Here is a 27,554-nt window from a genome sequence, read left to right as displayed (position 1 = left end):
TAGCAATCCTTTCATCACCCAGCTGTGTGTTTCACCAGCACAGGGTTTGGAGGCTCTGATAGTTGCCATGGCACCACCTGTGTGCCAGGAAGATTGTCAGGAAAGGTGATTTATGTTCACAAGAAACTGAATTTTTTAAAAAGTGATCAAAGGTGAGTGGTACATTTTAAACTGCGTTCCTTAGAAATCAAATCCTTTTTCTTTTTGGAGTGAGGCCAAATTTGTGATTCTCCGTGCCAAAAAAAAAAAAAAAAAAAAATGCTGATGTGGAGCTGGAATGGCTTGGGCATGGTCCTGGGGTGCTGCTTTAAGAGCCCTGCCCTGGTCCCTGCTCCAGGACACACAGCCACTCCAGGTAAAACCTAATTACACAAGGGATAATGAAGATTGCTAATAGCTCTCCTCAGAACGTCACAGAATGCCCATGTTATTGGTGTGGCCGCTTGCCCAGCAGTGACAAATCACACTTTTGATTTCCATCCTGTCCATGGGCTGCACCTGGGCGGTTTGGGAAGGAGTCAGGGCTGCTTTCCTGGAGGAGGATGGGCAGAGCCAGCTCTTCATCCTCACTTTGCCCTTCCTGGGCTGAGGGCAGGAGCTGGAGGTGCCCCCAGCCCTGGCATTCCCTGCTGGAAGGAGGAGGAGGCTGGACCACCCTGGGTTGGGACACTCTGGGATGTGCCACTCTGGGATGGGACACACTGGGATGTGCCAGCCTGGGATGTGCCACTCTGGGATGGGACACACTGGGATGGGACACACTGGGATGTGCCACTCTGGGATGTGCCACACTGGGATGGGACACACTGGGATGGGACACACTGGGATGTGCCACACTGGGATGGTACACACTGGGATGGGACACACTGGGATGTGCCACACTGGGATGGTACACACTGGGATGGGACACACTGGGATGGGACACACTGGGATGGTACACACTGGGATGTGCCACTCTGGGATGGGACACACTGGGATGGGACACACTAGGATGGGACACACTGGGATGTGCCACTCTGGGATGTGCCAGCAGGGAGAGATGAAATCCAAACCCAGGCCCAGGGGCTGCACAGAGCCAGAGGCAGCAGGAGCCTCCTCCTTGCCCTAAACACCAACTTCTTCCTCTGGAAGTTTGCACTCGTTCTTCCTTCCAATTAAGGGAGGTGACCACTTAATTCCAGCTAATTAGTGATTTTTTTTGGTCTATTCTTCACTGTACATGCCAGATCAGCACCTTACCTTTGCTGTGTGCTCTCATGGATTAATTGTTCCTACTGCACAGTTTAATTACTTCTGTTCAACTCTTATTTACTTTCCACTTCTAATTGACTTTATGAGTGCCTTTATTTGTATTGTGTGACTCTTTAAGGAGAAATTGGTGTGAATTTTTTTGTGATTTTTTTTTTTTTTGTGTGTGATTTTCTTTTCCAGTAAGAATGACAAAATACCAACTTTGCTATGATGTGGGTAAACTTGTTTTCTACAAGATTATAAGGTGGAGGACTTAAAAAAAATTATATGTAGGCCAAAGGCTTTTGTACTCACAATTTTCTAATTTTTCTGAGTTGCTGATTCTCAGATCTAGTTAGTAGCTTTCTCCTTTTGTTTTAATGCTATTTGATCAGGATCTCTTTTCTGATCATCTGGCAAGACTTTCATTTTGGAAAGAGGCTTCTACCTGTGAGGAATGAGATAAAAAGCCTCAAAACAGGAACCCTGAAGATGCAAAAATCATGAAGGCAGAGGTGAATGCAGCTCTATAAAGTGTTCTCTAAGTGTGACATCATGCTTGATCTTTGGATTTCACTTTCTGAAAGTCCTCTGGGTGCTCAGTTTATTGTCCCTATGGCATTATAATGATGCAAAGTTTATTTTGGCTCTAATAAATATATTATTAATCCATCAGTAATAAAATATTACTGTATATCCTTTTCTAATTTTAACTTGCTATCTTTAGTTGTGAAGTGGAGAGGTTGGTTGTTTTTTTTTTTCCTTTTATTCAATTTCTTCTCTGCCTACAACCATTTTCTCATTCATTTTAACACTCAATTTATGCAGTGTCCATCTCCTACCCTGAAGAGCAAGAGTCTTCTACTTAATAAGAAATACTTATTGGCACATAGCTTTGATTCATAAAGAGAATATTTCCTTGAGAGAGTAATTGGTTTGGGATTCTTTTTTCTGCTTACCAAAGGAGCTTATCAAGTTCTTTTACAGAATCCTTAATATTGTTGTTGTTCTTCCTTGAATGTGAATAAGTGCTACAGTCTGGAGGAAAACTGACTCCTAACTTATCTCTCTTTCTTGAAATCAAAAAATGGCTTTCACAAATTGTGAGTGATAACTCTTTTCAGTGAAAAAAAGAAAAATCTGTATTGTTGAGTCCTGTAAACAAGATGATCCCTGTGACTGCAAACTGTGTTGGTTCAAAGGCAGCCGGGTCCCCTTGGCCCTTTGGAGAACAAGCCAGCTTAGAGCAACATCTAATATTGCAATCGAGTTAGAGGTCAAATTTGTTGGGTTTACAGTGAGAAAATATTTTAAAGGCTGATGTGCTGATGGTCTGTCAACATTAGGAGCGAAGTGGGAATCAAGTAGACAAATCTAGTGGGTATTTGTCTAATTAGCAGTGACCTGTGTTAAAGCAGAGCTGACTGAATTAAATTAGTTATTGCTCACCTGGTAGTAACTTTATATCTGAGAATCTGGCAAATCTCATCTAGAATTCCAATTCTATCCTTCTGTCTTTTCCCCTGAGGTATCTTTTCATTTAATAATGGGTTCCTTCATAGATTTGAAATTTAGAACAGAGCCTGCTTTTTTTGGGGGAGGTGGAGGTATCTTTTAATTTCTGCACTGAAATATGTAAATAGTTCTTTTGAGGGAAAGCAGAAGGAGAGGTGGGTGCTTCAGGTAGTATCAGATCTGCTGCCTTCAAACATAAGAATAAAACATTGAGTAGCAAGGTAGCATCTGAAAACTTCTCTGTGCCAAAAGATTTTTAAAATTAACCTCCAGCATTTAGCATCCTTGTGATTTAAACCTAAACTTCTTTTCTGGGGTTGCCACTGTCCATCCCTCTTCTCTCTCTCGGGGTTAATAACTTCCCTTTGTTTGGATAAATCTGAGTTTCCTTGAGCTGCTGACCACCCAAAGTTTGAGCAGCTTTAGGCTCAGCTTTGGAGAACGTTGAGGCAGTGCAGTGACTGCTGCTCCTGTGAGCCCTGCCAAGATGCCTTGATAAACTGGCAAGGAAATTAATATACAAGGGTAGAAGGGATTACAGACAGAGATAGAAGGATTAGACTGTGCACTAGCAGCAAGACTTGCTGTAAAACTGTTGCTTCAGGCTTTTGTTTATTATTTGGAGAAATTCTATTTAAATGCAGATTAGATTTTCTACCTAGAAGTACAACTTGGTCTTTGTTTAGAAACTCCGCAAAGAAGAATGAACGCAGGGCTCTTGTTTTCATTTCTTGGTGAACTTTGACAGCCACGTTGCTTATCCCGTTATCTGGATTAGATATGCAAGCTCTGCACGCAGCAGTCTGAGCAGTTTGTTTGGAGACCCGGGTTTAATTAATCAGTGAAAGATTACCAAATTGCCTTGGGATGAAAAACTGCTCCTGAGAAGTTGTAATTGGCTGCTGACTAAACAGAAGGGCCCAGCCCTGCACTGGTTTGGGAGAGGGAGAGGAGGGCAGAGGCAGCAGGGAAAAAAAGGCAAAGAAGAAGAAACAATCAGAATTAGACAAGCAGATTTTGTGACCCAAAATCTATTTGTATTCTGTAATCAATCACCTTGTGAAATGACATTTTTTTCTTCCTTAGAAGTAAAAATGAAATGAAAATGGTGCTCTAACAATTCTGATGGGTTTATGAAAAGTAGTCTAAAAAGTCTTACCTTGAAGTAGACTCCAAAATACTCAAAAATTATTCTTTTGCATATTGCAAAAGAATTTTCCTTTTATTTTTCATAAAAATATCAGTAAATTTTAGCTAAGGAAATATCCCAATCACTTTGCATGGGTTTATTTTTATTCCTTCATCCATTCTTCTTCCATCTTGTCAGCACCATTCCAGAAATACTTACTGGTCTTCTCAAAATTATGATAAATGGATAATTAACATAAATAAGACAAAACATTTTGTTAATAATCTCATTTTTCTGTAAAAAAAGAAAACAACCCACATGCCATACTAAAAATACTTATTTCAAGGGGTATTTTAATGTCTTCCTATTTCTTCATCCCCAGTATGATTTGTGGCTTATCCACCCAGATTCAGGACAGAAAATCCACCCAATGTTTGGCAGGAACTCTCACTGGGATTCATGTACAGAAGCAGAACTGAAATATGTTTCAGGATTTGAGATTTTGATCCAGTTTTAGAGAAGAATGGATAGTTTGAATTTATATATATATATATATATATATATATATATATAAAGATGACTCTTGGTTTTGGTCTAATATATCAGATGGCAGCCAGATTTGGCTGACTGGAAATCAAGGGTGTGCTCTGAGCAGATTTATTTCACCAGCCATAGAACATGTTCAGTAATTTTATATTGATCATTTAGCATGGAAATAACAAGTCAATGTAGTGCATTTAATGTGCTGTTATATGGTCCTGGTGAACCATTTGGCAAGGTAATATTTTAGTATTATCAGGTTCATAAAAGCTTGTCTTTTGAGAACATAATGAACATTTCTCCATGTTATCCAACTTTGTTATGAAGTGGAAAAAATATGAAGATCAAGTCTTTGCTTAAAGGAAGTTGAAACTTTTTGCCCCATGCCATTTTAAGCACACTGTGGCTTTTTTGATCCTTTCTTTATTTCTTTTTGATGGACAAGCTAAAACAGTAACTAAAATGAAAAAAAAAAAAACAAAAACAAAAAAAACACCATTATTCTTCAGAAGATGAAGAATCCTGGACCAATATTTTACAAGGAGCAACATATTCTTGAGAGCTCCCACACTCCATTCAAAGTATCACAACTTTTTAAAAATCTGAATTTATACAATTTTTTTCTGTGCTGGCCCTTCAGAGCACCAGTTGTTTTCCTTCATCCATGTTTTGGTAATATGATGAGCTGTGCATAAAATGAATCAGAAAAAAAAAGTATCTGTGGTGAACAATGCATGTCTGGTGAGTGAGAGAATTTTTCATATATGTCAGAGGATAGAAATGAAAGGTAATTCTTAGAATATTTTATGTTTCTTTAATGCATCATTTCACAGTCATTTGTACTCTTCAGCTCTATCAGATGTTTGTGTTCTTTTTTGAGAGTTTCTTGTAACACCCTATTAATTGATGAGAATACAGCAATTACCAGCTTTGATTTGAATATATGCTTTAATCTATGTGCTCTGGCCAATCCTTTTTTAATACTTAGTTTTAATTCTTATATTCATTTTTTGGCACCTTTTAATTACCATTTCAGGCAGGTTGGCAGGACCAGCAAAACTTATGAGCTCTAACTTTAGTTGTGTTTTAGTTGGGAACATTTTGTAACAGGTTTTTTTTTTTTTTTTTTTTTGTGCTGGAGAGAGAAGCCTGCATTCAGGGTGCTTACTGTGAGCTGTGGAACTTCTGAAGTAACTGTATCTAAAAATCTTTGGACAAATGGCCTTTCTAGTAGGTACTTGGAGTCCAAATTAGAAAATGCAGTTTGCTGAGCTGCCCTCTGGGGTGGCCAGCCCCTTGTTACTTGTGAAGATGGAACCTCGGAATGAAAAGCCTGGCATTAAAACCTGATGGACCAGAACTCCTTTGGAGTGCACCTCTTCCCTTTTCTCTTTCATGAAAAGGTAGATATTAGTATCTGCTTTTTTCCCCCCTCTTTTCTCTGGAAGATGAGAATATGACCATTCACTCCAGAGCTCTTATTCTTCACGTTGCCACAAGTGCAGGGGCCAAGTGCAAAGCTCTTTTGTTGGGAGCTGGACACCTCCTCAAGCCCATTTACACACTCTGCTACACAATTATATCAATCTAATCTCTACTCTTATGAAATGCCAAGCTCTAATCCAGTTTTTTGTGCTTCTTAGTTCCCCTGAAGGGTCTGTCTTGGGAAAAGGGGTGCGAGCTGGGAATTTGAGTAACGTGGCAAAGACATTTGAAAAGTCATCATTTAGGAGGAACAGGTACATTTTTTTTAACTTACCATTTATGAAAAGCTATTCTCTACATGAATATACTTATGAGAGTTTTAAACAATTATATCCTTGTAAAGTACCCAGAAATTCTAGTTCAACAGCAGATTTTTGTCCTGTTCTCCTTGTTGCCAAACGGTGATGTAGGTTCCAGTTTCATTATGAGCCAGGAGGTTTTTATCACATGACTTGAGGCTTTTTCCCAAGCATTGCTGAAATTTGTGAGATGAAATTTCTTGTTGGGATTCAGATGTTTGTTAGTTCTTATGTCTGTCACAGTCTCACAAACCCTGAGATCTACAACATTTCATTAAGAAACTAAAAATGGAGCATCATCTCTCTCTCTACAAGGCTTTTTAAGGATAAACTTTACAATTAAAAAATGAGACCTCAATTATTTTTACTCTTAACACAATAACCAACCACCTCTGGCCTGCAATGGGGACTTTTTCATTCAATTATATAAAACCAACCAAACCCATGGAGAAGAAAGTGAAGAAGGAGAAGGAGAAGGAGAAGGAGAAGGAGAAGGAGAAGGAGAAGGAGAAGGAGAAGGAGAAGGAGAAGGAGAAGGAGAAGAATGTGGAGAAGAAGAAGAAGGTGAAGAAGCCAGCCTAAAACCTCCATCTTGCTTTATACATATTACTATATTTTAAACCCTTAAACTCTAAGTTTTCACCCTGTGATGTTACACACTTCTATTCCAACCCCAGACCCACAATCCCAGTTCTAAGGGAAGGAAGTGGAAGCTGCAGCCTGTCTGTAGAGCTCAGGGAGAAAAGGACACAACCCATGGCAGAAACCCCCAGGGAAAAAAAGGCTGCAGAACAAGGCACTCATCAGCCAGGGGTAATGACAGCACAGTTCTGAGAAACACTGATGGAGGTGCACATGTCTCATTGCCAATCTATTTTAACTTACATAAAAATAATGAGATTTTACAGTGGGAACAGTTGTAGCTACAGTCCAGTCCATTTTAAAAATGAATTAAAGTTTGATTCCGAGAAGCATTTTGAGGAATTTCTAGAATTGGTTTGCCACGTAAAATTTTATGAAATCATTACATTTTATTGCATTACAGTTAGTGCTAAATTTTAAGATAGATCTTTTGGAAAGTTTCGGCACCGTAAGAAATCATCAAAGCACATAAAATTCTCTGATTTTTAGTGGTTTATTAAAATAATGAGCTCTTCATCATGGGAAGAGTATTTTAAGTGTATTCATGCTTTTTTGATAATTTGGTTGGATTTAGTAATGAAAATGAAAGACAGCTATTTAGTATATTTTGTTGAAATGGGCAACACAGCTCTTTGGTGGAGGGGGAAAAGTGAACTTTTGCTATCATGTTTTGTCATTTGGGTTTCTTTTAATACCAAGGATATCATCCCTTTCTCCAAAAGGTATGCTTTGAAAAATTAATATAATATAATAACATAGCATAACATATAACATAACATAACAAACATAACATAACATAACATAACATAACATAACATAACATAACATAACATATAATATAATATAATATAATATAATATAATATAATATAATATAATATAATATAATATAATATAATATAATATAATATAATATCCAGTGCTCAAGAGTGTAAAGATCTGGTTTAAGTTATCTCAAGTTGGGCACCCAGAAATAATGGAATAATGGAGGCTGCATAATTTTTAGTCAATTTTTTAATTCCTCAGTTTCCCAGATGCAAATGGCTTCAATAAAGCAAATAATGCAGGTGGGATATTATTCATGTTATTGAAGCTTTTGATTGTGCTGTGAAAACAACAGAGTACATGAGGAAATGAATAAATCTGCATTCAACAGGAAGCTTTGAAAGTATTAATTAAAAAGGTGTATGGCCACATGCTGATTAGAGTAGATAAAGATAAATATTGAGTAACTACTTACTCTCTGAATTGGGCCCAAGGGTCCTATGAGAAAAATAGTATATGATAATTTAATTAAAGTTTGCATCAAAACACATTTACACAAGGGAGCTGAATTAATACTGCAGAGATGGCACTTTGAAACTCTCCAGGGCTTCCCTGGGAAATGCTGGATCCCTTTCAGCACAGAGATTCTTCACTGTGACATCAGGCACTGATCAGACACTTGCTATATTCACCTCACTGAAGGCCTTAGATTCAAGGCATTCATAGAATAAATAAGTATTTGAATCAGAAAAAAAAAAAAAAAAAAAAAAAAAACAAAACAAAACAAAAAAAACCAAAAAAAAACCAAAAAAAATATTCATTGAAGCATATTTGGAAGCACAAATCAGTTGGGTTCTGGAATATAATAGAAGAAAGGGAGGAAAGGGAGCTGGGATGTTCTGAAGGAGTCATCCAGATAAGCCTACATATTTACTGATATTTTTCATTATATCAGTATATAAGATCCTCTGTAAAATATCTAGGCATAACTGAGTGAGTTTTTTATTTCCTGGACAGGTCTGGACTACTCACTGTTTTTTTTCCCCACTTTTTCCCTGGAGAAATTTGGTTACTTAAGTCCTGAAGCTACATATTTACTCAGTGTAACAGGAGCAGGAGCAGGGGAAGGGCTCTAGTGTGTACAGAATTAGGAGACAAGTCCATGAAGGGATGGATAAATGGAGTCACAGTGTGATAGAGAAGGGGCCTTGTCCACTCCACACTCCAGTGGAGGAGAGCATTCTCCCTGTGCTGAAGCTGGGGAAAAAATAATAACTGGCTGAAATAATAATAGTTATAACACTGACTATGATGCCGTGATCAATTGTTCATTTCAAGTGTTTCTGGGCTTTACAATAAATCTCCAAACCCCTGTTACAATCACAGTGGTGCCACATTCACGACAGCATCTTGCTGCTTTCCAATTCCACTGGATAATGGACTTATAGCTACAAAATGTGTTTGATTTTTCCTACTGTAACAGCCCCCCAAACACGTTCTAAATGCTGTTAAATCCAGTTGCTTCTGTAATTCAGATGATGTATAGATACATAGCAAGTGTGGTGTAACGGAGGAGTAGATCACCCCAAGCCTACAGTTCTCAGGGGGATAATGACAGCAGATAGCAAATTAAACAGATCAGTTTAATTTGCACTGTGCAGCATTTAGTGAGGCCCTGGGTGTGCTGATGGGCAGCCCAGAGCCCAGGACCATTTCTGCAGAGCTCTGGGTGTCCCTGGCACTCCCTGTGCCCCTCTTGGGGTGTGCAAGCCAGGGCCAGCAGAGCCCTAAGGACTCTTTCTGCCTCAGGACAGCACAGAGGGTAAGAGAAAGGGGTAAGAGAAAGGACCTGTGAGTGGAAAAATGAGAAAAATACTCCGTGTCAGAAGCTTTCCTATTTGGGGAGTTGGAGTCAGGGGTTTATTATTTGTTTGTTTTTTTTTCCCAGGAGTTTCATGTCCTTTTCTGCACAAGTTCTGCCATCATTCCTGTTTCATCTCCCAGCATTCCAGCAGCCCAGTCAGTGGGAGGCTTTTTCCCAGCCATGATAAATTATTCTCTGTCAGAATCCAAATCTGCCTTTTCAAGTCTGATCATTTGTGATGAATTTATTCTGTTAACATGGGCATGAATAGAAGCAATAGAGGATAATAAATTAACTTTGAGCATATTAATGACATCTCTAGACTATGGGTGAATTAAGGAATAAATAGATGAAATAGGTTCAATAACAGGCTGTTGAACACTTAGTCAGCAATTGACTGGTAGCTTTTCATTTAAGTCCTTTTATATCCTATGGTTAATTAAAAAACTTAGAAAGATTTAAAGCTGCCCTTTGGAGCACAGACTGAGCTCGAACTCCTCCTGCCATCCACAGGAGCTGTAGGAAAGGTGGTTGTGAAATGCAGTTTGCTGAAGCCTGAGGAACATCAGCTTCAGAAATTCAGGTTTGGATCCTCTCAAAAAGAAATCTGTGCCAAAAGTGGTGACAGCTTTCTATATGGCATCTGCCAGAGCAGCACTTAACCCGGACTTAAAACATCCTTTCTGTAGGATTTAAGGAAAAAAATCAACATAAATGATGGGATTTTGTGGGTTTGCTCTTATGAACTAGGATTAGGTTAGTTCAAGAACTTTCACTCCCAGCAAGAACTGCTGGGATTTATTTGGTTCCCTTCAATGTGTGCCTGCCCTGACCAGGATTTCAAAACTGGTTTGAAACAGACTTTCAAAAGAGCTGGGTGCTGAGCTTTAGTGACTTTGTAAGAAAAAAAAGATTTTTTCTTAAATCTGAACCTAAGGGAGCCTCTGTCCTGTGCAGTAGAGAAATGGCTGCTTGAGGCTCACATACTAAAGGAGGTGACAAGTTCTCTGACAAGTCTGATTGCTAGTTTTTACCTTGTTAAATAATATATGTTAGGCTTTTATTAGCATCGGCATGTTGATGCCAAACCTTATCAAACAGCACTGAACATTACATTTTTTGCAAAGACAGCTATGGTTCAATGTATAAAAATATGAATATAAGGAGAGTTGAGTCAAAACTTGACACCTCCTCTCTGAAATTTGAAGGTCAATAAATTTATATCTCTCTTCATAATCATTACATAGACACACATAGACAGTGTGTGGTTATAAGAAGGTGTTTATATAATTGAGTTTATGAAAGCATAATTTAAAGGCCAACTAATGTGCTTATTTCCATTTTAAAATATTTCCATCTTTGAAGTAATGAAGTCTAATTTCATGAACAATTGGATACCTTGTGAAGTTTAACTTAACACTTCCACAGTTTTATATTTTTTGTGCACCAAGTAATTAATGATAATATTAATAATAATAATAAATAATAATAACAACAACAACAACAACAAATAATAATAATAATAATAATAATAATAATAATAATAATAATAAACAACCACTACCCTGTTTTCAAGCATCATAGTGCTGATGGTTGCAGCCACAGAACCTTTCCTGACAGCTGTTGCAAAGGGCTGACAGGATGCTGTCAGCAGCTGCTCAGATTCCTTCTCTTGGCTGATCTTACTGACACTAAAATCTTCCAGAATAATCACAGCTATCACTGTTTCCTAACAATGCCTTTTTAAAATTATCCATGCTAGGAGAAAATGTTCTGTAAAGAATTGTGTCGAGTGTTGATCTGGCCTAAATTATTCCCATCACTTGTCAATTGTCCAGGGGCTGATAGAATCATCTTTTTAAAAAAAAATCAAACAAAAAAAACCTTACAAGTTTAATAACCCTTCTAGCTAAAATTCCAGTATTTTAATTGAAAATTAGTTTGAAGAATATATATATAAATATAGATATATATAATATGTATTATATATAAATATATAATATATGTATGTATGTATAATATAGAATATATATTTTTCATATATATATATGCCAAAAAATGTAATAGTTGGAGAAGGCTAATCTGAGTGAGATGAGGAATTTCTAATCAAAGAGCAAAGCTGCAGTGGAGCACTGGGAACAAGGGAATGTTCAAGAGCTGGTAACTGTGACAGTATTGCCTCATCAGGATGCTGCCCAAATTTCTGGAGGTGCCAGCAATGCCTGTAAAGGCCCAGCTGGGAGGTTGGAGCCATCTCAGTCAGTGATTTTGGACTCTCAGGTAAATGACGGAAGCTGTAGATTTCAGGAATCCTTTTTCTTGTTCAAGTGCCTGCTCGGAATGAGGCTCTGAGCTAATGTGCAAAGATTGCTCCAAATCACTCAGAGCCACACTCCAATGCCTGACTGGAGCACAATGAAGTTTGGATTATGCTGTTTTAAATTATCACCCATTTGCAGTCATTTTCTTTATAAAACAAGATTAAAATGACTGTAATTCAAAACATTTTACCTCAAATTGATGCGAAAATTGTAGTGTTCATATTATTTCCATTTTTCAATTTGACAAAACATTTCACTCTACATACAAGCTTTTCTGTGTTGTCACTATCTTAACAGTGTAAATATGAATTTTACTTTGTGCACTTGACTCTCTCCTGATGTGTCTTGTTTCTTAACACTAAAGTTTTTGAAAGCATGTCTGTCTATAGATTGTTGTAGTACCTGGAGAAAATAGACAGGTTTAGGAGGCTTGCTTACCTGCCTTCTAACACACACTGTAACAGTTTATAACTTCATATTGTTAAGTTTGTTCTCTGGTCCTCATACATGCCTGATGGTTTGATAAGTACTGATGAATAAGCAAAGCAAGGAATTTTAGCTTAATGGAGTTTAAACTCAGATTATTTACCTGCAACTTCCTTTTGTTTGCTTTCATGGTAATACCATAGGAGAAATTTCTCTTCATTATTTTTTCCTCAAAGCTCCATGTCTCTGAATAGAATGGTAAAGGGAAAGAATAGTCTTTTCCTTAGAAGTTTATTTCATAGACAGGGAGTATTGTCAGTAATACTTTTTAAAAATCCAGTAAATTCTGAGTAACTTACTTGAGTTCCCCATGTAAAAAGATATTTGTGTCATCTAAGACAGAGTTCTTCTTGCAGAGTTCTTGAGGAAGCAAAGAACACAACACTGAAAAGCACTGGAAAATTAAGTGACTTGCAGAAGTCCTTGTCTAAACTATTGCCAGTGAGATTTACAACTGCAAAGTTCCCGGCCTAAAAATACAATTGCATTTATTTTTTAAGTCACACTGTGCTCGACCATAAGTGCCACAGACTGCCAAAGCTTATCACTTAAAGTAATAGCAAGGCACATGTCAGCTCTCAGACCCTCAAACTCTGCAGAAGGGCTATTTCTGTGTGCTCAGTCTGCAGAGGATAATTCATTCCTTACTAGGGGGTATGATTTCAAGAGCTGAACGCTTTAACTAGTACATATGTATAGGGTAGATTTAAAGTGATTATGGAAATGTCACCACAGGACAATGCATTATTAGTAGGCCCTCATATGTTGTATGCTGTCCCCTTATGTTTGCTGATAATTAAAAAGCAGATTGGGATGTCATGGTGAGAATGAGTGCAAAATGTCCCTTTTATCATTTGCAATAAATATGAAATAGTGGTCTTGCTGTATCCTTCAGTGATTGTTCTATTTGTGTTGGTGACAAATGACATCTTTCCCCTTGTAATGTGCCTGCAGGGTTAGATGACTTTATTATTATTAATGAGTCATTGCTCCAGCTGCCCAGAAATACAGGGAGTAGGAAACATAAGAGATTTAGACCTAAGTAATTACAAATGTAATTATTACCTTTCAAATTTCATTTTTACAGCAATCACAAGGTTGTTAATCAAACATGGCCCTTTCCATGTGTTCACACTTTTTGGAGCCTTTGTCAAAGGGATGAGTAGCTCCGTGGGCCCACTGAGGGTTGTCGGTGGCAGATTGACAAAGTGGTCTTGACAGAAAACTGCTGTGAAAAATGGGATGGAAGCTGCTGTGTAGCCATCGAGGAGGATGTGCTTGAGAGGGTTCTCCAAGAGGAAAACCCTCCTGAGCTGCAGCCATATGGACAAGAGTGTCCTCTTGAGGAGTGTTACTCCTCCAGCCTGTCCTTCCTCAAGGTTGTTGGTTGGGAATCTTAAAAACACAACAGAGCCAGCATGCTGCTTTAAGGGAATTAAAAAACACAGCCTCTTACCCTGAAATATTTATCCTAATAACTCATAACTAGGGATTTTAAAGTTTTGAGGTGGTGCATAAGGTAGTGCAGTAGTGGCAGGGGCATTGCAGGGAATTCAGAAAAGGGGAATAGCTGTGATTATTGTTAGGCTGTGCTGCAGATGCCATGGAATATAAGCAGTTCTGTTTCTCAGAATCATAACCTGAACTGATATTTATCATGAAATATAAAATCTGAGGGACAGCTTTGGAGAAATGAGAACATTTCCATTCAATAATGCCATTTCTCCATAATTTGAAGGATCCTCATATTTTAAAGAAAGAAGTGAAAATTAATTGAATTGGGAAGATGGAAGCTAACAGTTACCACAATTTATACTCCTAAATGTAATGTGAATCAACACTGTCACAAGCATTTGAATTTCGAAACTACATTTTGATGGGAAAATTGTTTTGTCAAAAAACTCTCAGAAAGCTTTATTTATATATTCAGTTGGAATTAATTAATATTGTTGATAGCCAATAAAATGCAATAGCTATCAGCACTTAAAAAAGCATATCTAATAGGTACATAGGTAATAATTACATATGTAATTATTGTAAAAATGTTTGGAAGTATTTGAAAATAAATAGGGTATTCACAGTAGAAAAATTTCTTGCTAATATTCTAATAAAGAAATATAGTTTGTTTGTTTTTTTCCCCTTGAAATGCAATTGGAGTCACCACAAAAGGTACAGAATATTTTTAGACTGGTGTAGGTTTGTTTTAGTTGCTGCTCTAGTGGTCTTTGACTTTCAATTTCTGTTTGTGTATATCTGATGAAAACATAATTCAGTACAACTTTTACTGGCTATCTTTTATATATACCACTGGAGATGTATCTTTACTAGCTCACTGAGCATTTGGGCATTTTATGACTCCCTTTTGAAAATTAATGTTTCATTTAAGTGTCTGAACTGTGACCAATTGCCCACAGTTGTTCAATTACTTAATTTAAAAGGGTTTTTTTTAGCATTCTACTTTCCATCGAACTTTTGTTTATTTTTTACTGTATTTTTTATTAGTTATTTTTTACTCTAAAGCCAATACCAAGGAAGGCAGAGCCCCATTTGGCATGGAGATGCACCCAGAGGTTGCAGACACAGAGTTTTGAGGGGTTTTTCCCTTGAAGGAGCTGCTGTGTGTGAACAGAAGTGAGCAGGAATTTTTGATTGATGTATCTGATTTTTTTGATTACACAGCCTAAGCTTTTGAAATGTATTTTTTTCTGTTTCCACAGCAAAATGGGTTTATGTAGATTGCATGGTGATTCTTGGTTCTCTTTATGAATCTTCACTCTTTTGGGATATTTAGTGACTTTCAGTAAAATCAATAAGCTGCCTTTCCTTCATGGACACACATAATTTTATTTGAAACTTAAATCTGAAAAACATATATATAGATATATATTATAATCTGTTTAAATGGTTCCTCTGGAAATTGAAGGTCTTTTTTAAGCTCTTTTTTATTCTGCATATTTTTGTAGGATGCTGTGTTTATTACAGGAATTTTACATCAGTAGCGGAGCTTAATATGTATCACTTAAAATGCATAATCTTTGCAAGTATGGGGGCAAAAATGCTAATTTCACTCTTTACTATGTTTCCAGGTCGAAGGTTATTGCTGGAGGATAAACCATTTCTCACTATGTAGTTTCACCTTGTTTAATTGATTTGAATTTGAATTTATATTCCATGTTAAATAATAAACCATGTATTAATAATTAAGAAGGTTCAGTACAAATGGGAAGCAGTTAATTAAATATTAAATAAAGCACATTGTATTAGCCAGTATTGTAATCAATATATTAGATTTTAGGTTATCCATTTTAGATGGTCATTATACTTTACTAGTTATAGTTAAAATTCTCATTGAAAACTCAATATATACTTTATAGGCCAGGAAACATTAAGCCTTTGCAAATGACCATTTTTTCTCATAAATATGAGCAAAACATGGACATAAAAGATGCATTCAATTGAACTGTTAGAGAAGTAAGGGTCAAGGCCATGTACTCTGTCACACCCATGTTCATTTTAAAAAAGAGTTTGCAGAAGGTTTGGGGGCTTGGTTTTGTTGTGGTTTTTTTTCCTTCTTCTTTTTCTCTGAAATCTCTTTCTGTGGAAAACAGTAATTATTGAAGCTGAACTTTTCACAGGAACATTGCCTTTAGACCATATCTTGGTCATGATTAATACAAGATTGAGGTTCTAGTCAGAATAACAATGAGGTAACCAAATGAAAGATTAATGTGCTTTATTTGGGGGCTGTTGTTGGTGAGGGAAATATTCACTTCACAAGAGTGGTTAATGAGACAGGAATTACCAGAGGCTGACTCTCTTCTCTCTTGCCCTGACACTTCCTCCATTTCCTCTCTCCCTCACCAACTTTCTTTGGCCATCTTTAATAATGTTTGCTTGACTTGTTGAATTCAGATGCAAAATCCTCAAACCTCATCCTTATCATTTGGATTTCATGAGAAGTATTTTTTTTCTGATTAAATTCAAATTAAAACCATGGCTGTTAGGATATAAACTGTGCTCATTGGAATGGAAGCTGAGCTGATTCTTGCAAGCTGCCCAGCAAGATCCGGTAGCACAGGTAGATGTGATTTCCCTCATGCCTGTTGATTCCTCAGTCAGAACATCTGGAGGATCAATCTTCCTCTGATTTCTCACAAGCAAATCAAGCTCTGTACACGCAGCTGAAAATTAGAGAGTGGTGTGTCCTACTTGTTCTTTGAATAAAAAGGTTCCAAGGCTAGAATTTAAGTAACTCTTTTGGGTTTTTAATTTATTGAGACATGTACAGGAAATAAAATATTCATAAGGAGCTCCTCCCAAAGGCATTTTATTATTAAACCAAAAAGCTAGAGTATATTATAGCAGCACTCATTTAGGGTTTCTACATCCAAGCTTCTTCCTCCTGACCTTATTAAAGTAACCCAGTTTACACTAACTATTATTCCCCCCTCCCTTTTTTCATTTCTGTTCTCCTCATATGGTGGAGACCTCTAAATGATGTTACTCAAGTGGCCACTTTTGGTCACCAGGGTAATTCCAGATGATCATTTCCCCACATTACGCTTGGATTCCTGCTCAGATTTAGTACCACATTTAGAAAATACACATGGGCACGACGTGATGTGGGGGCCTGACCTATTCCTTAGGAGCTGCTGGCTGAGAGGAGGAGTTGGGGTTGTCATCTCCATCACTCTGGTGGGTTCCTGCTGAGCAGAGAGCACTGGAGGTGCACTGGGAGCTGCTTAACGTGAAACGCTTCAGTAAACGAGAGGCACTTCTGGATGCTGATAGAACCGTGTTGGCACTGCCAGCCATGTATTCATATATGTGCTGTGTTGTGAAAATATGAAAAATAGCTCAGCAATGGCATAATTATGGGCAATTTGCTTAATTGCTTGCTAATTGTTGCTTGCTTTATTATGAAACAAGAGTGCTCTAAATGTAACACTGGATGGTTTGCATCCAAAATGTGTCAGATTCAAAACTGGATTTTCATTAAGACTTCAGCTACATGGCTTTAAGATTCAAGCACTCTGTTTTCTGTGGTTTAAGGTTTTTCTCCCTTTTTTTTTTTTTCTTCTAATTGGTTTGGAAATTTTCTTTGCACTGTTTCTATGCCCCTAAATTTGCATTGGTATAGTTCAGTCTGGTGGTTTCTGAACTTCTAATGAATCTGAGTACTTTGCTAATGAATGCATTTACAAATGTCTTTTGATCATTGCTACGTGTGGGTAAAGGTGGAGATCTTTTAAGGCTTCTCCAGGAGCTCATGTTCTGGATTGTCCAACACTTAGAGAACCACATCTTCCTTTCAGCACATGCATTTGGATTTCTTTTCTTTTAAGGAATAGGTACAATTCTGAAAGTTTGGCCTTTTGGAAGAGCCATTCTCTTCTTTTTCAACCAGTATATCCAGATATGAGCAGAGGGTTAGACCAAAAGTCCTTTCCAGCCTAATCTCTGTGATTCTGTAGTGCAAGTGATGATTTCGTGGCAGAGTGAGGAAAGAACCAAAAGAAGCAGCTCTCCAGATGCTGTTTTGTTAGTACATGTCTCTTTTAAGGCTAGAGGGAAAGGCTAGAAAAGAAAATGTTCTGTCTATACACCAGGTATGTGCTGCAATGATCTTACAAGTCTTTTCCAACCGAAATGATTCCATAATTATAATTTTCAACATTCTGAGACTGCTGGTAACATACTCATACCAACAACCTATCTTGCTTTGTGAATTTTCCATGAGAGACAGTCTTAAAACTGGAACATGATGTTAAGCTGGAAATGCCAAAGTATTGTGCCACATTTTGTAGACTGAGGAGAGTAGCACTGTTGAGATCTTCGGTTTTCATCTCCAAAAAGTAAAGAGGAGAATTAACATTTTTATTTAGTACCTCTAAAGTCCCACTCAGACTTTATAACCATAGGAAGTCTCTGGTCAAAACAAACAAACATACCTTTTGTTAGGTATTTTTTGTATTTGCTTATGTTGAAGGATAGCTATCTGGCAAGGCAGAAATTCCAAATTTTTATGAGTGAAGGTAAATATTCTTGAAAACTGTTTTGAGCTATAAATGATGAGACTGTGGAACAATGCAGAAAGTCTTTTAACTGTTGTGCTTTGAGTTATATTTGACAGTTCTGATCTAAACATTTCTTAAGAGCTGGCAGACACTTTTTTAAAAAATGTTTTTAGTTCTGCAGACAATTAAAAAAAAAAAAAAAAGGCATTCCTAAAACAACCTGGAGTTCAAATCAAAGTGGTAAACTCACATATGAATGAGTATGATCTATTACAAGAATTAAAAATTCTCTTTTGTATTATTTGTATGTCATGTTTGAAAAGTCTTCATGTAGTATGGAAAAATATCTAAAATTGAGGGTTTATAACTCAGTGAAGTAAGAAATTAGTAAGACTGCTAAGAGTTCAATGGAATGTACTCTTTATTCATAATATGTGGGGAATATGCAAACTCCTATTTCCATTTATAAATCTGTCATGTCTTGTGTGAGAAGGTACCAGACACTGAATTTCACTTGCAAGAACCATAATTTCTTCTGAAAATATTCAGAGACAGCTGGAACTCTCTTCCTTGATGGGTAGAGGCAGGTGTCAGAGGTGTTTCCTTCCCCTGATTACTTATCAGACTATGCAGAATAATCACCTGCATTACTGCTTTGGAATGAGAGGGAAACTTTCTGAATGTTTGATTGTCACCCACATTTAGAATGACTTGCAAAGAAATAAAATAGAAAGAATCTTAGAGCAGCAGCCAGAAGGTGCCCTGGTCAATTTGCAGAGCCTCTGGTACCCAACCACTTGAACACTGAGCTTCACATCTCCCACGAGTGTGGCTGGAGTGATATGTAAGGAAAATAGAGAATGAGTTTGACAAAAAGGAGATCTATTTCATGGCCTGGAAGAACAGGCAAAAAACAGGTAATGCTGGGAGAATATCCATACAGAAATTTTCCTGCAGTCGGTTCTAGTTTGAGTTATTTTCCAATAATCTTTGCTTTGTGGGTGGGGAAAGCTGTTTGTTTGACTTAGAAAAGGGTTTTTTCAAAGTTAAGAAAAATTGTATATTTTACATGGTATTAACCATAAGTACTGATGAAAAGCATACTCTGAAACAGTATTGAAAGAGAGATTATGATTTCTACAAAGATGTTTCTTCTAAACAATCCTGCATTGCCAGACTTTTGTATAAAAAGACCCCCAATTTTAAACCAAATTAATTTGTATTCATACCTTACGATTTTATCCAGGATAATTATAAAGCTTTGGGGTTTTCGTTCTTGTGGGTTTTTTTTTTTTTTTTTTTGGTTTTGTTTTGCTTTGTTTTGTTTTGTTTTGTTTTGTTTTGTTTTGTTCTGATAAAACTAAAACTCAGATTAAAATATCTCTTCCTTAATAGAATAAGCAAGACTGTAACTTTAACAATACTCTTATTCTTAACATGATAACATGTTCCAAGTCTCCAGGTAATCTGGCAACACATGGCACAAAATTACTGTCCTTATCTTTGAAATGGTGTGGAGACTGTGACCTTTTTTCTTCCACAGTTGTCTTGGTCAATGTTAAATGTTAGATTTTTATTGTCAAATGCTTCCTTTTGCTGCTTTAGCTTTGTGTACTCTCTCACTGTAGTTTGAGAAAAATGGTACAGCAGAACTGTTGTAACAACTTGCTGTGAAGAGCTCAAAACAAATAAGTATTATTTCCAAATACATGTGTGTTTCACATTTTAACTGAATTAATAGCATTTTAAGTTTTGTTTTTTTTTTAATTAATGCAAAAAAGACACATTTTTCTACAAAATGGGGATTACTCCACACTCTGTCAAGGTTGTACCTGATTTCAATGGATTGCCTTCATCAGAATAGAAGCAAACCTGGATAATTAAAGAGCTTAAAAGACTTGTATATACTTAAATTTATGTCTCTAATAGCAGATAGTAGGACACAGAAAGATTAGACTAATCTACCACCAGAAACTTTTCTTTTTTGCAGTAACTATTGCCTTTACTGAATTATTTCTATATTTATGTCTCCTACTGCCCATCAAAAACTGGATTAGTATTGCAACAGCAAGGTACCAAAGCTTTGTCAGGATTAAACTGAAATACACTTAGGCAAAATGACTGAGGACATGTTGAAATGCCAGCAATACAACAAAATAACTTTTATAAACAATCACTCCTCTAAATGACATGTACAGCATCCTGAAGGAGAAATAATCAAGAGTAGAGCATTCGTGATATAACAAGCAACCAGCTGTCTTCTTAACCATGGTAGATTTAAAAAAAAATGTATCCTGGTTTGGACAGCAACATTATATATTTCAGTGCCTGAAGGAGAAGCTTAATTCCTTTGTATTGAGATGTAACATAGGAATAAGTGTTTGTGCTCTGCAGCTTTACACAGATTTCAACATGCAAAATATTTGTTAAAACAGAAATGCAGCATCTGTTTAAACATAAAGCTCAGAGGGGGGGAGGCTCCTACCCGGCACTCTCATTGCCATAAGTAATTTTAGTGGCATTCCTTCTCCAGTGCCTATGAGCCAGAATCCCATTTTAAATGCTATTTTCATTAAAAATATACATACATATATATATACATACATATTAAAAATATGTATGTATCTTTAATTGGGAAGTTTTATGAAGAAAGCACAAGGAAATATCCAATCAGATATTCTTCTACATTTCTGGTGTATTTAACCATGTACACAGGAAGAGAATATAAAACTTGCAATATTAAAACTATTTTGAGGAATCATGTATAGAAATTTAATTCCATTAATTTTTAATTTACCTACCATGGTAAAGCCCCAATTTAAATGAAACAGATCAAGAATATTTATGTATTACAAATGAACATCTTTCAGATTTAGTAGTACACTTTGCCTTAGAACAAATTAAAATTTTTTGTAATCCTTTTTCAAGGACACAAACCTTGCATCTACTGATCAAATCTGGTTTGATTACTAGCAAAATATAGAGGTTACATCTGCTTTTGCTGGTACTCTTTGATTTTTCAAGGTGACCAGTATTGAATGCATGGAGAAATCAATTCTCTTTAAAATAGCTGTTACGCTATTTCATTCTTATAACTCTTGAGTGCATCTTTGAGTCCAATGGGCCATCTTTGGCAAGTGCCCAATTTAGGGTTTTTTTTTTGTCTTAAGCAAAGGAAAACAATAAGAAATCCAGTTTTAAGGGAATATTAAAAAAACCAAAGTTCTTTTCTTTCAAATAGTTCTATGCATATATCTAGATTAATGGCATTACATTTTTATAAAGATTTTAGCATTATTACAGAAATGAAAATTGCAAGGAGTGAAAATATATTTTAGGTGAGTGACTGGTCCAGAGGACATGGTCAAGTTGTGCCAGAGGAGGTTTAGACTGGACATTAGGAAAAAAAATTCTTCACTGAAAAGATCAGCAAGCATTGGAAGAGGCTGCTCAGGGAGGTGGTGGATTCACCATCCTGGGAATGTTCAAAAAGCATGTGGATGTGGAACTTGGGGTTTTTTTTAGTGGTGAAAGGGGTGGTGCTGGGTTAATGTTTTAACTCACTGGTGTTAGAATTGTTTTCCACTCTGAGCAGCTGTATGATTCTAGAAAATCAAGTGTATAAGGGTTTATTATAAAGCTTTAATGATGGTGTGAACTGTGACAACACTGGGCCCCAACATCTGAACCTTCACTGAAGCTCTACACCTGGAGGCTTTTCCTCCAAATATGTGGCCATCATTGTAGGATGGGAATTGCTTTGTTGAGGAGGCCTTTTCCTCCCAAAATGTGGCCATCATTGTAGGACGGGGATTTCTTTCTTGAGGAGACATTTTCCTGCCAAAATGTGGCCATCATTGTAGGATGGGGATTTCTTTCTTGAGGAGGCTTTTTCATTCCAAAATGTGGCCATCATTGTAGGATGAGGATTGTTTGTTGAGGAGACATTTTCCTTCCAAAATGTGGCCATCATTGTAGGACATGGATTGCTTTGTTGAAGCCTTTTCCTCCCAAAATGTCTCCATCACTGTAGGACGGGGATTTCTTTGTTGAGGAGGCCTTTTCCTTCCAAAATGTGGCCATCATTGTAGGATGAGGATCGTTTGTTGAGGAGGCCTTTTCTTCCCAACTGTGGCCATCATTGTAGGGTGGGAATTGCTTCGTTGACCTTGACTCCCTCTGGGAGACTTTCCTCACACTCCTGACAGTGTCTTGTGTTTTTCCACCCTCGCAGCTATCGAAGTGAACCTGCAGAAAGCTCTGGCCGAAGCCTCTGAGAACTGCACGCAGGAGTGCCTCATCCTCGGCCACTCCGACAACTGCTGGATGCCGCCGGCCCTGGCGCAGTTCCAGCAGCCCAACGCCTCCTTGCCATCCTTTGGCTTCCAGCAAGGCTGGGGCCGAGGAGCCAGACCCGAGGGACGTCACACCCTCGGGAGGCCCCTGCCAAAGGACGACAGTGACAAAGGCCAGGGAGGGCCCAGGCCCCAGTTCTACAACACCTGCGAAAGACATTGTGCCGGCGAGGATCCCGTCAAGGTCATCCCCCTGGCAAACTTCGCCGCGGCCCACGCGGCGCCGGGGGCTGGCAGCAGCGCCACGTTTGTACACGAGCACCAGCTGTGAATGCAAAGCTGACAAATCCCCAATTCCAGGCTTTACGTGGGACTGTGTATAGGCACGGCCTAGCGCCGCTCCTCGGGCGCACACAAACTGGTTAGGCTTGTGAATATTTGTGTATATAGAATCCTAAAGCTGAAACGGAAAATCGAAATCCTTAGGACCTGGTCGAAAGGTGTTTACTGTAGTTCTTGGTAAAATCCAGAAAATGGGGAAGAGAACCCACAACCCAGAAACAATCAGAAGAGCAAATTCCTGTTCATTTTCTTACGTGGGCCATGTAGTGCAAATATCTGCCAGCACTTCTTTCTCCATTTGAAAGCAATTCCTTAGAACAGTTTGGGGAATATTGCAGTCTAAAAATAGCTTACTCAAATTTTTCTTTGTTGTTATAATTTATAGCATATTCATAGATTTCATCTTCCATTTGCTTAGCATTAGAGATCAAGTGAGCAATTTCTCATTTGATCGCTTGACATAATAGAATTAATAAAATCCTAAAATCTAATTCTTCAGAAGGATGGTACATTTTCCCACCAAAATTTATCTTTTATATAATTAAGAAGAAGAATGTACGTGACAACTGATTTTTATTTTAATTTTTATTGGCTCAATGTACAGGTATTTATTCTTTGAAAGAATGCAATCGATAAAATGGAAAGCTCTCAGCTAGGCTTTTCTGTGTGAAGTAAACGTGACAATGAGAGGATATCCAAGATCAAAAATGGAAACAAATAACAAACAACTCTTTTTCATTTCCAAGATTTTCCTTTCTATAATAATTAAAGGAACAATATTATACTTATTATGTTTTTTAAGCCATAAGTCTATTTCTCTCTCTCTTTTTTTTTTTTCTTTTTTTTTTTTCATCTTGAATAGCTTGCTTGGCTACTGTTCCTGTTAGTTGAAAATTACATGGGCACTGCTGAAAACAGTAGGAAGTGGGGTAGTTTTTTTGGCTGAAGTGATGTTGTAGAGGCAAGCTACCAGTGTTTTAAAGAATATGTAATAGTGATGTGTACAGCTTTTTTTTACAGCTATATTCACCTGTTGTAAGTATCCAGTAAAAGTTTAACTGTCATATTAGTTACTTCATCACAAACCTGTTAGATAACGAAGTATTTGTCATTGTGGATTAGTTGTTAGAGGATGACTGATAGTGCTCAGCAAAGAAAGAAGGACCTAGGTAATGGAAGATGGATTAATATAAGCAAACCCTAATATATTATTTGAAAAACTCTCAAGGTGATTGTCTTTAAAGAAGAAGGATTTGTTTTTCAATGTTCTGTGTACTGGAGAATATATTCTCTTGGTAAATTCCAGAGTGGATGAAAAGCAGATTCCTTTCTTGGATGAAAAAAACATATTTTCTCTAGTATTTCCTTCTAGTACTTTGTTGGTCCGTAGCCATTTCATCATTTGCAGTATGTACATACCAAGAAATTTTTCCTTTAAGAAAATGCATAACTTTTTTGTTTTATTGCTACATTAAGTGAGACAATCGAAGCTGTATGGAGGGGAAAAACAGTGTGTGAATATTTCCTATGGGTAGAACTCTATGTAGGCTTCATAATGTAACTTAAATCTGTAATTTATAAACAAAACTGTGTGTAAAAATGCTGTATTATTAGCTGCTTGTAAAATTTACAGAAGTTCAAGTTGTTGAGGGTTTCCAATGAATGCTAAAAGAGCTTCTCTTATGTGCCCAGCAGGTATAAGTAGCTTTATATATCGCTGTCCCCACTGTAAATCTATTCAAACACATTTAGATTTTATGTGCTAAATAAAAATTTTAAAAAAGCTTCACTTTTAACCTACTGATAGGGTTTAATTAATGGACATCAGATTATCTAATGGTGTACTTCTTTTGCCTTTTCTTTTTTTAAGTAGGTTTCAATAATGTTTAGAAAAGATGTGGCACACTGGCTTCCAGTTGCATGTAAATCCTGGAAAAAAAAAATCATAATCCTTTGGGTACTGACACATCTCATTTCCAGTTCTGGGACAATTAAAAATTTGACAAATTAATTCATACCTAATGTATACAAAGGCCTTTTTTGCTTTGGAGACATCAGGAGTAGAGAATTCAGCAGTTATTTTCAGGGATATGCAAAAATATGAGCTTATCTGTAGTTTACACAGATTTACCAAACATACTAATTGTGCAAATTTAGAATAATGCTGGCAGTAATTCCTCCTATTGTAGGCAGAGGTATTTAGTTTTTATTGCAGATTATGTTATACCAAATGTTTGCAGAATTGGCAGCTCCATTGGAAAACTGAAAACTCTCCTTTTCGTTTTTGTTTTTTCACCTGCAAAAGTTCTTTGGGGAATGAAAATTGTAACTGAAATTTCCTGGCAAAGAATTAATTTCTACAATTTTAGGAAAATTGCAGAAATTTTTAGAGGAAAAGGTGAGGGACTCAGAATTAGTGGGGTTTTTTTTCATTGATAGGGAAAAGAACCCAAAAAACTTCACTTAATTTAAATATTATGGGGTTACTTTAGGTTTTTTTTCCCTAAGGAAGAGAAGCACTTGACCTTCCGCCTTCCTTTAAAAATAAACAAACAAAAACCATCCAAACCAAACAACAATAAAAAATAATTTAAACAAAAAGCATTATAAAAATGAGTCTGATTATAAGTATTAAACATTATATCCATGGAAATGTGTTTGGTATTCTAAAATTCAGTCAACAAGATACAGAACAATTACTTCTAAATACACATTCTACCAGGAGATAAATTGTTCCCTCATTTTTATACATTATATCTCTAAAATAAAAAAATACACATTTGAGGCAACATTTTTCTGAGCGGCATGTCAGTATCCAGAGGAATAATGTTACTAGAGACTCGTTACACATCTTGCCATATATATAAATAATTTATCTAGTACATAGACTGTATATTTTTGTGTATTTTTTTTTTCTTTTTTTAGTCATTTAACTTATTTTATCTTACTTGTGTGAATTTGTGGAGAAAACAATTCTATATACAATATACAGTAAAATGCTAGTTACATGATTAGATTTGTGTAACAATAAAGGAAAACCTTTGCCTTCAAAGTGATGTGTCACACAGGCGAGTCTAGATTATTCCCTCCATGCTTGTTGCACTCCTGAGTATTGCAAGAAGGATTATTTCCACATCGTAAAGCAGCCAATGCTAAAATAAAAAACAAACAAACAAAACAAAAGCTGTTAAAAGAAAGAATCGAGTCAAAACTGTTTGAAGTAAAAGATGCTGTTTCTTTGTTTTCCTGAGCTGTGCTGCATTCTGAAGTGTAACTTAATTCTAAAGAATAATTAAGCATGTGTGCCTGACCAGGCAGCAGAGCACCTGCTCTGGAGGGTGGGAGCTGGCCCGATGCAGGTCATTTAGCTAATTAGCATGGCAGTGAGCCCGTGCTAATAGGACCTGGGGTTTATGAATGGCAGCTCGACACAGCATCAGTCCTGTGGTGCTGAGCCCAGCCTGGAGCAGAGCCGAGCCTTGGCATCCCCAGATCTGCCCAGGATTTTCATCAGGGAAGGGAAATTTGGCTCTGTTGTACCCCGAGGCAGCTGCAATCCATGGGGAGCCCAAAGCCACCACTATCCCCCTGCTCCCAGCACGGCCCAGCCTAAATATTTCCACTGCTAATGGTTGATTAGCTCAAGGTTGTTGGAGCCCCATTCCCAGTTTCCCATTCCTAGCTACCCAATTCCCAGTTACCCGTTTCCCAGTTTCCCATTCCCAGTATCCCATTCCCAGTATCCCATTCAGAGTTTCTATTTCCATTCCCAGTTTCCTATTCCTAGTTTCTCATTCCTAGTTACCCAGTTCCCACCCCCATTCCCAGTTTCCCATTCCCAGTTCCTGTTCCCAGTTTTCCATTCCCAGTTCAAGCTGAGGTTTTAAAGTTGGAAAATTTAAGCTTGGCTTTATTTGGTGTCTCATGTTTTCCTTTTGCAGGTTGAGTACCGACCCCTAATCAATTCTAAGCAATTAAATGATCACACTGCAGTTTACTACCCTGATTTAGCTGGGTAAATAAATGGGAAGGAATTGGTTTGTGCAGACACAAAATAAAGTTGAAGGCAAAGATTTTGTTTGGTATACATAGAAAAATTGTGTATAACTTATGTTATCCCTAGTGAAGAAAGAGATTGACAATTTCTTGTAAATATTTGAGTTTGTATTTCTGGGAAATCTCCCTGCTCTGTGGCATACTACAGGATCTGAGAGTGAGCAGTGTATGTCTGTGTATTGAAACAGCCCTAACCACACTCTACAAATAATGCAGCTGGGCACCATGTACCACAGTCCAGCAGCATTTAAAGTCCAGTCAATTTGCAGTAGTTCTATTTCAGGTTTCTGTACAGCATGTTGTCTTGTTAATTACAATGCTTATTAATAAACTAGATCCACGAAAGCAGTTTTCTCCTTTGTGCTGTTTTCTTTGGGTTTCTGAAGTATAAGTTCTTTAAAAGTATTCCCCCAGCTACGCTTTTCTCCCATTTCCAAGTGGGAAATTTCCACATTTCCTTTCACTGGACAATCCAAATTTTCAGAAAGTCAAGAAAATTTAACTTTATTTCCAGTTGCTTCCATGCACCTGAGTAGGAGGTTTCTGGTAAGCAATAAAAATATTCACAC

At 37.1% G+C, this 27,554-nt stretch overlaps 1 protein-coding gene across 4 annotated transcripts in view; it reads left to right on the top strand.

Moving 5' to 3' along the window:
* PCDH11X (protocadherin 11 X-linked) overlaps positions 1-27,333 on the top strand; it is a 433,677-nt gene extending 406,344 nt beyond the window's left edge. For 3 of the 4 annotated variants that reach the window (XM_077786474.2, XM_077786472.2, XM_085570454.1), the window contains one exon: positions 22,527-27,333. In XM_077786474.2, coding sequence (XP_077642600.2) covers positions 22,527-22,918 — 392 coding nt within the window. In that variant the 3' untranslated portion in view covers positions 22,919-27,333. The remainder of the gene's footprint in view (positions 1-22,526) is intronic. The other variant, XM_077786477.2, reaches the window with a different exon arrangement.
* Positions 27,334-27,554: the final 221 nt, after the last annotated feature.

Source organism: Lonchura striata, chromosome 4A, assembly GCF_050655825.1.
Source record: "Lonchura striata isolate lonStrDom1 chromosome 4A, ASM5065582v1, whole genome shotgun sequence".
NCBI classification, from domain to species: Eukaryota; Metazoa; Chordata; class Aves; order Passeriformes; family Estrildidae; genus Lonchura; species Lonchura striata.
The sequence above is the reverse complement of the archived record's forward strand: the minus strand, read 5'-3'. Positions and strand labels throughout refer to the sequence as shown.